At 57.5% G+C, this 9271-nt stretch overlaps 1 protein-coding gene across 1 annotated transcript in view; it reads right to left on the bottom strand.

The window, feature by feature from the left end:
* Positions 1 to 2691, bottom strand: part of CLUH (clustered mitochondria (cluA/CLU1) homolog) — a 14466-nt gene extending 11775 nt beyond the window's left edge. The window contains exons 1-3 of the mRNA XM_014529642.1: positions 2489 to 2691; positions 1302 to 1473; positions 133 to 368 (exon numbers count right to left, since the gene is read on the bottom strand). Of these exons, the coding sequence (XP_014385128.1) occupies positions 133 to 368; positions 1302 to 1473; positions 2489 to 2677 (597 nt within the window). The 5' untranslated portion in view covers positions 2678 to 2691. The remainder of the gene's footprint in view (positions 1 to 132; positions 369 to 1301; positions 1474 to 2488) is intronic.
* Positions 2692 to 9271: the final 6580 nt, after the last annotated feature.

Genomic DNA, 9271 nt, shown 5'->3' with positions numbered 1-9271 from the left:
AGAAACATCAATGATGAGAGAGAACCATGGGTCAGCTGTCTCCTGCATGCCCCACACTAGGGACCGAGTCCACAACCCAGGCATGTGCCCCGACCCAGAATCGAACCGTGGCCCCCTGGTTCCTAGGTTGACATTCAACCACTGAGCCACGCTGGCCGGGCGGCCCCCAGCTATCTTGCTCCTGGCCCCTCTGCCCGACCTGGGCCCCACAACGCCTCCTTCACCTCCCAGGTCGCCATCAGTAAAGACGCTCAGGAAGGACAAGGAGTTGCAGTCAACCCCATTGAAGGCATCGGACGGGTCCAGGCTCTTGAGCAGGTCTCGGACGTGACGCACATGGATGCGGGCCTCGCGCACTGTGTACGGCTCTGTTGGGCGGGAAGTGGCGGGGTGTGACCAGGGCTCGCTCCCTGCAACACCTGCCCAGCAGAGATGGCTGGCATGGTGCGACCATCGTGGTCTTAATTTTTCAATTTCAGGCTTCCACTTACAAACTCCATTATAAACACATAGGCTGGAGCTCTGGTTTCAACACACACACACCTGCCTGCTGGTTGGCAGGAATCCTTGTTTGCAAAGAACCTTCTGCCAAAAGGCACAAGAAATGCCTCGGGAAGTGCACACAGGCCTCGGGGAGCCCACAAAGCCCCTGCTCTGCTCACAGTGTCCGGGTGAGCAGCCTGCAGACTGCGGGGCCCCAGCAGCCCTCACCCAGGGGTGCCCCGAAACCAACAGGATCCGGATCACAACACTGCTCCCCAGTATGTGTTTTGTGAAACAATAATGGGGGCTCTTTGGGGGGGAGGAGAGAGGTTCCATGATCAAGCAAGTTTGGGTACAGTTGGGCTACATTTTTTCCACATTTCCTCTTAATAAGCTGACACACCTGGACCCTCTGAGCCACTTCTCAGGAGACCCAAGTTCATAGGAGCTTTTGTTTTTACAAACAAACCATCCTTCCCACACCAGCTGATCACTCCACACTGGGCCTGACTTCCCAAACTTTAGTTTCCTTAAGAGATTTCACTTTTATCTCTATAGAATCAGATTGGACTAATAGCAAGCCTTTGCTTGGCATTCTGTTTGTTTTTAATCACGGGTCTGATATTTAAACCATGAAGTTGAAGGGTGCGCAGGTGACAGCCTGAGAAGCAGGCTGTGCTCCCATACTGCCTCTACAAGTTTGATACCCCCCCGGAGCCTCCACACGCTTGTCGGTGACCTGCCAGCGTGAGCAGAGCACTGCCTGGCCCTGCCTCCATGTGCCCTCCCTTGGCAGGCTGCCCACTTTCCAGACAAACCTTCCACCACGCGTAGCACGGAGCCCTCCTGCAGCCCCTCGACGCTGCGCAGCTCTGAAAAGTGGTCCAGCATGTTGCCATCCAGGTGCAGCGAGAAGCAGGTGCGATGACACGTGTCCTCACGGTCCATGAGCACCTGGTGGATCTCCTGTACCATCTCCTGAGGGGACACCTGCCAGAGAAAAGCCCCGATTACCCTGGTGAGGACATACCACTTTCACCAGCCTAAAGTACCTGCGACCCTAGAATCAATGCTCCAAATATTCAGTTCCCCACCATTTGGCTTGTAAACTCCAAGCCCTGTCCGGACATACATGCCCATCTGCACTTGTGTGCGTGTACAGGATATATGCACATGCTCAGGACAGAGTGGCCCAATTACCCTCAGGCCTAAACCATTCCTGCAGTTAAGAGCAAGCCTTGAGCAGAAGGAGATAACAGTGGGAGAAAGAACGCAGCAATCCTGCTTTCTCCCTTGACCAATGCCAAGGTCCCCAGGGCAAATGGCTTCCCTCTTCAAGAAGGGTGCTCTGGGTCCTGGCTGGTTTCTCAGTGGTTAGAGCGTTGGCCAGAGGACCGAAGGGTTGTGGGTTCAATCCCTGGCCCTGGTCGGCGTGCATGCAGGAGACAATTAATGTGTCTCTCTCACATCAATGTTTCTCTCTCTCTCTCTCTCTCTCTTAGAATCAATGAGATAATATCCTCAGTTAAGGATTAAAAAAAAAAAAGAAGGGGTGCTCTGGGCTCAAGCCTCTGGGTACAGAAGACTTAAGAGGGCATTGGTTCCCCAATGAGTTAACACTCTGCAAGACCTCTGGGTTGGCTCTGCTCTTGGAGACCACCCAATACCACTCTCCTCTCAGGCAAATGGTAAAAACACAGCCAGAGAGGTGACTTCCCTGCGAGTACAGAGCAGAGGGCTGGGGGCCCTGAAACCCCACCACCACCCAGCCGCTACCATACCTCTCCCCAACAGTCCCAGCTGGCAGCTGTCCCCCAGCAATGGGACAATGACGGGAACCTGATCCCCACATCCACCAGTCTAGCTGAGTGACCGTGGGCAAGGCACAGGTAGGTTTCCTGCCTACAACATGGGGCCAGGACGAGCAAAGGCAAGGTTTGTCTTCCCACCCTTGTCCTCCCCAAGAGACCTGGGTCTTGGTCTCCAGCTCCTTTCCACATCTCACCTGCAGGGAGAAGGGCTCAATCCCCGGGGCCAGGATCTTCACCGAAAAGCCGGTGTCCTGAATGACAATGACTTCCTGTCCAGTGGTTTCCTCCCCCGGCTCAGCCTCATCCAGCCCATTTTCCTGGGGCGGTTCGGTGGGCCCCTCTTCCTTTTTCAGGCTCTCCGGACAGTCCCCATTCAGTAGCATGACTGATGGCAGCTCTGTGGACAACAAGAAAGGAGCTGAGCAAGAGGGGCCTAGTTGGTCAGATGGGGTGTCCACCTCACCCACCAGAGTGGGCACACGTCCTGTAGGGTGGCGCCTGCTTGTTCTCCCAAGACTCAGCCCTAGTCCCCTCACCCTGAGCACACAACTTCCACTGCGGGCCACTTCCGGAACCTCCCTCCCATTCGCTCCTCAGTCCACCAGCCCAGCTTTCCTCTGAGCACGCTATCCTAACCACTCTCCCCAGAGTCACCACGCCACTCCGAGAGCCCAGAGCCCAACCCAAGGGTCTCCTCTGCCTTAATCGCTATCCTAACCACTCTCCCCAGAGTCACCACGCCACGCCGAGAGCCCAACCCAAGGGTCTCCTCTGGCCTTAACACAACTTCCACTGCGGGCCACTTCCGGAACCTCCCTCCCATTCGCTCCTCAGTCCACCAGCCCAGCTTTCCTCTGAGCACGCTATCCTAACCACTCTCCCCAGAGTCACCACGCCACTCCGAGAGCCCAGAGCCCAACCCAAGGGTCTCCTCTGCCTTAATGTGCCCAGCTTCTCAGCAGCATCTCCTCCCAGCTCTTCCTCCTCCTCTTCCCTGATGGACACCGACACTCTTGCTGCCCCTCTCCAGCCCCATCGTCTTCCAGCAGTCCAACCTGGGCCCCGCCTCACCTCATTCTCATCTCACCCTCTCCCATGCTTCAAGTGCCCTTAGGCCTCAGAGCTCACATGGCCGATTTAGGCCTCGCTCAAGCATTTCAAAGTGGCCATCCGTCAGGCATCACCAAAGACCATCTCATCAGCTTCCTCCACAAACTGGCCCTGCTCCATGAATATCCCCGACCCCAATCTATCACCAGACCTAATCTCACCGGCCACGGCCGTGACTCTGGCCATTTCCCCTATTTCAGGAGCACTACTCAGAACCCTCAATACTCCCCATTGCCCACAAGACCCAAGCTTCTCGGGCCAACACTCTCAGGCACAGCCTTACGTCCTCAGCTCCCGCCAGCTCTCCCTGTCAAGGTGTAGCTACACCAAACCATTCAGAAGCCTGAGAACAGGCCACACATCTTACCTCCCACCTGTGCCTTTGTTCATTCTGCCCCCCATATCACATTCCATTGGGCAAACTCCTACTCATTCAGTAAGACCTAAGTGAAATAAACCCTCTTCTCTGAGGAATTAGCACCTCCCTTTATCCCCACCTCCCAGGGCACTAGATCTGCTGCACTCTGGGTGGCTGCTCACACCAGCTCTCTCTCTTCCTCCTTCTGTCTTGCCCGGGGCCCAGTAGAAAGACACCAAATTAATGAATTAATTACTGTAAGCAGGTAGTTAAGTTCAATATTTGTGAAAAACTCCCAACTCACATGCTGCTGAGAGAGGGGGAAGAGGTGACAAAACCTTCCATTTGTACCCGGGTACTAAGGGGGACAAAGGAGAGCCTCCTGCCTCCTGGGGAGCAGAGGCCCTCACAGAAACCCCCCAGCAAAACCCAGGACTGCCTGGTGCTCACTGAGCCCACGGAGCCTTTCACCCAGGGTCTGCCTGGCAGCCAAACTGGCCCCTTGTTTGCCTGGGAGCTCTAGACAGGTCAGCTCACCCAGCCCTGCCCTGGACTCAGCCCATCCCATCCAGACCCCCCTCCTCTTCCTACCCAGCTGTTAGGAACGGGGCTGGGGTGCATTTCCCCAGAGCTGTATGGACCCTACCGAGACCCACAGAAACGTGGAACAGGGCTCTGGGAAAGGAGATAAGCCAGCACTGAAGGGCAGGCCAGGGGGACATCACAAGAAGCCACTCCCTCTTCCCTAGGTCCCCTCAACTTCGTGAAAAACAGGATCTCTAGGAGCTCAGACAGTCTCCTCCTCCTTCCCCCAAATTAGGATGCATGAGGCCCAGAAAAGTTCAGAGCCTTGTCCAAGGTCAAGAGACGAGAGTGAACTCTGGATTCTTGCACCACCACGCCACCGCACTGCCCTCCACCCTAGCCACCTTCAATGACCATCATCACCCAGTCCCCATCCCCAGCACACCTCTCCAAACCAGGAATGGAACTCCGAGAACCACAAGGACATACAAGGACCTCTCCTTCCAGGGAGTGCACAGTGCAGCAAGCCCCCAAGCCCCTAGAAAGTGAGCAGCCAAAACCAAAGGGAGAACTTGGCTATGACAAAGCAGACCAGGAGGGCGGGGAGAAGGGCAGTGGTTGGTCAGCTTTCAAAAGGCAGATCGAGGGATGGCAGAAGATACCAGGAGGCACTTCCCCCAACTGAGTGTCTGAGAAAAACTTTGCAGGCTGGTGAGCCCCCAGGATGAGAAGAGATAAAGGGAGGGCTCCCCACCCAATATGGAACAGCAGCCTTGAGGTCTGAGACCCCACAAGCGGGAAATCAGGGGCCCGACCCAGACAGGTGGCCTGCACTCCCTGAGTCTAGGCTGGGAGGACAGGGAGGAGGGCAAGGAAGACAAGGCCAGGATGGCTACAGCTCCCACTTGTCCTTCTGCAGCCCAGGGAGCTTGCCCAGAAGGCACCCGGCACCAGGTTCCCACCCCAGGAGGGTACCCAATCCCCTATCAGATTTCAAAAGAATGTGGCTGGTTCCCAGGGACCTCCACTCCCCAGGACAGGGAGACCTACCCTTCCTCCTTCCTTTAAGGGATCCTGAAGGTCTCCCTACCACTAGACGAAGGCCAAGTGATCTCCCCACAAGAGGCTGGCCACCTGGCTCACTGCCCCCACAGCCCACCTGGTACAGTCAGCGGCTGACCTCTGCTCGGCTCTGGAGTCCCTTGACCGCCATCGCAGCGAGGCAGCCAGCGCTCCGGCTCAGGCCCGGCACTGTCTGTGTCCCTCATTCCGGCCTCCTCCACCACCCTGGCCCCCATGCAGCTGGTCGGCCCGGGACTGGAGCTCTGGCTGGCTTCGGGTTTCAGTGGGGCTAGGCCTGCCGGGGCGGCCCTGGGAAGGGCACACTCCCCCTGCCTTGAATCCTGCTCAAGGTCGGCCAGAAGGACAGCTGTGGGCCAGGAGGCCCTGGTGGCTCCAGGACCCCAGTTGGAGCTGCTACCAGTGCTCAGACCCACCTCCCTGCACCCCCTAGAAAGGGGGTCACTGCTGACAAAGCTGTTAGGGGGACAGGAGAACCCAGCATTTGGGGTTCCTGGGCCCCTCGGGATTGAGGGCCTTGGGGACTGGCTGGCAGGGGCAGAGCCCAGCAAGGGGGTTCTCTCCTCTGTCCCAACCCCAGTGGGGGTGGGCAGGACTGCTTCAGCCAGCTGCCGGCAACAGCTGGTGCAGACCCAGGCCCAGGCCCAGGCCATGAGGTGACCGCCCCCTGTCTACCAGTCCCAGACGCTGAGACCCTGCTTGCCTCCTGGGTCAAGGGGCCGGCTGGGGCCTCTTCATGCTGCCCCCTGCAGGTGACCCTTCCTGAGAGCCACTGGTTCTGGTGGGAGGAGGGATGGGCTCCCAGTCTCCCAGAGAACAACTGCACCCGTGCCCCAGGCCTCCAGCTCTACCAAGAAGCTGGCAGGCTCTGCCTTCCCTTCCCAGCAGCCCCTGCTCTGCCAGGAGAAAACCAAGTCTCTCCCGTGGGGAGGGAAACGGAGCTGGCAGCAAGAGGCCAAAGGCTGTTCAGCTGTAGAGGGAACATGTGGAGAAAACATGCCCAGCCTCGCCACGGCGCCTTCCCAGGGCATCTGACTTGTTGCCACGGCCCAGCCAGAGCTGCTCCGGCATCCATACTAACCAGGTGGGGGTGGGGAGCCAGACTCACTCCAGGCCCCCTTCCCTCCAGTCCAGTCCCATCCCAGGTGGTCCTGATGGCCCAGCATGGGCCAGGCCCTCAGCCTCTCCACAGCCCCCACCAAGGGTTTCAGCCTACACACAACGGAGTGGGGCAGGCGACGGCCCTGAGTGGCAGGGACAACCACCTCCATTCTTCTGGTTACCATAAAGCTAATGCTCACCTTAGGCCCAGCCCACAGCAGTTCCCTCATCAGCCTGACCAGCCCATCTTACTTGATGAAACTGAGGTTCCAGATGACTGGTAAGCAAGCTGCCCAAGGTCACAGAGGCTCAGGCAGCCAAGCCAGGTCAGAAAACACACCAAAAGCCCAGCTCGCCCAGGTCTGTCAGACGCCCAAGCTCCTGCCTCTGAGTGCAACTCCCCAAGGCGGCAGCACCCACAGGTACTCCTTTCTCCTCCAGGCCTCAGCCAGGGGTACATCGATCTCCAGCCATAAGCTCTCCCCCCACATCTCTACACCCCTGGGCCAGTGCTTCCTCATCACAGGGAGCATCCCTGGGTATTTGGGCTTTAGGGAAAGGGAAAAAGGTGCCCAAATATCACTGCATACATACACCCCCTGCTTTCACTGGCCAGATCAGAATCAAGAGATAAAGCGTAGCCCTGCCCTGGCCTGGAAGCACAGGGACCCCATGGCCAGCAGAAAGGAGGGGTTAGAAAAGAAACTAGGCCATCTCGGGTGGCCTGTGTGTGCCTTCCCCAGCCTGGCATGGCCTCACTCAGTAGACTGTGCCAGGGCCAGGCCCCGCCCCAGCCAGGGCCTTAGCAGGTGAGGCTCCAGCAGGAAGTAAGGCCCCAAAAGACATAGCACTGCAACTCAGGCACCTAGGCCTGCAAGGGAAGGGGGTGGGGGCAGGCAAGCAGCCTGTAGAAGCCCCCAGGATGTGGGCACTTCTGTTTCCTCCTTCCTGTTCCCTCAGGCCAGAAACAGGTCTGCAGGGTCTGGGGACAGTGCAGTGCTCCTCAAGCTACTCTACTCTGACCTACCCAAGAGAAGAACTCTGGGATCCTATCAGGGAGCTCCTCTAAGCCCCCAAACTCCTCCCCAGTCTGCCAGCCCTTCTTAGCTCCGGGCCCCAACTCCAAGGAGCCCTCCCCTAAACAGAAGGAACTAGACACACCACTGTGAACTTGAAAAACCTGCCTGTTCTCTTAACCCCTAAAAGTAGCTTTATTCCCAAGAAGGTAACTGACCTTTGCTCCCCCCAAACCCCAAGAAAGGCCTAGATCACCTCTTCAAGGAGATTGGGGAGCCTTCCAGAGCTGGGTCCTAAGGTAAGGAGCCTGCTGGGGGTGCCCCCTCCTTCTTTGAATAGAGTCAGGCCGGCTGTAATTCAAGTTCTACCTATCTATACTAGCTTCCCAGAGACTCAAGGAGCCACTGTTCCACCTGCTAGTATGCTCCCAGGTTCCCCAAAATGAACAGCTGTGCCCTTCCCCTGACTCAGGTTGCTCCAGACAAGCCTCTCAGCACACAGCTGAGCAGGGGCTTCACTCAGCCCTGAGAAACCCTCCAACAGACTCTCCCTCTTTAGCCCTCACATTCACAGCACATGATCCCAATCAGCATGCATGTCCCACCTTCTTCTGGGAGAGGCAGGGCAGCCTTGGCATGCTGGCCTTGAGCTGCAAATCCAAATGCTCTCAACAGCTAAATCGTTGTGTGACCTTGGGCAAATCACTTCATCTCTTCAGGTCTCTTTGCTAGCGGGGAAATCAGCCAACCCCTCCTATGCACGTACCTACTCTTGTCTGGCCCCTCTAGTCAGAGCCACATCAGGGCAAAGCCTGGAAGGCTGGAGTCCTCAGCATCTGTCCATCAGCCCAAACCTTGGCCATGTCTAGGCAATCAGCAAAGCTGCCACAGTACCCACCCCCTACCACAAGGTAAACCTGCTGTGACAGGTGACAGCGTCAGAGGGCTTACCTAACGCTGTGCCCATCCTGACTCACCAGAAGCTGGGAAGAAAAAGGAAAATGACAAAGTCCCGTGGAGGAGAGTTGGGGGGAAGTGGGAAATAAGGGTCATTCTGCCCTCCCACGACCACCCAGGGCAGAAAGGGACCAGAGTGCAGCGCTGAGGCTCTGAGGAAGATCTGAAGATGACACCTGACTGGCTGGGGTGGAGCTTCAGCCTCAAGGCTAGACTCTGAGACATGATGGAAGGGAAGAGAAAGGCCCAGGAGAAATGGGAGATTGCTGCGGCCACTCCCAAAACCACCACCGCACAGTCCCCATGGGGAAGAGCTGGGAGCTCCACTCCACACTGATGACCTTTGCCTTAAAAACTGCAACTGTGGGCCGACCCACTTTTCGCAATAAGGCGGGTTAATGATCAAGTTCTGGCACAAACACCTCTTCCTGCCAAGGAGCTTGGCTTTGGGCCCATGCACAGGCAGACCCCCTGGTCTGCCGACCAGGCCATTCCCTAAGCCGGCAGCGAGCAGAGCGTGAACACCTGGGGTTAAAGCCTTACCTCTGAGAATGAACCCGAGAAACCCCCTCGCAATACCCATCCTAACTACCGCTCTCCCCACAGACCAAGCCTGCAAGTCCCAAGTGGAGCCTTCCTTGCAGGACTGCACTGTGTGCACAGGGAACTCTTGGGATCCTGGCATGGAAGGGTGCCCGAAGGAGCAAGTGTCAATGACCCCAGACCGCAGGGCTCCCCAGTGCCGGGGCACAGAGGGGGTGGGGCCGCCGATTCTATCCACCTGCGGCGGCGGCAGCGGCGCACCCCGAAACCGCGTGTGCGCGCACGTG

This window comes from Myotis brandtii, unplaced genomic scaffold (assembly GCF_000412655.1).
Source record: "Myotis brandtii unplaced genomic scaffold, ASM41265v1 scaffold1167, whole genome shotgun sequence".
NCBI lineage: Eukaryota > Metazoa > Chordata > Mammalia > Chiroptera > Vespertilionidae > Myotis > Myotis brandtii.
The sequence above is the reverse complement of the archived record's forward strand: the minus strand, read 5'-3'. Positions and strand labels throughout refer to the sequence as shown.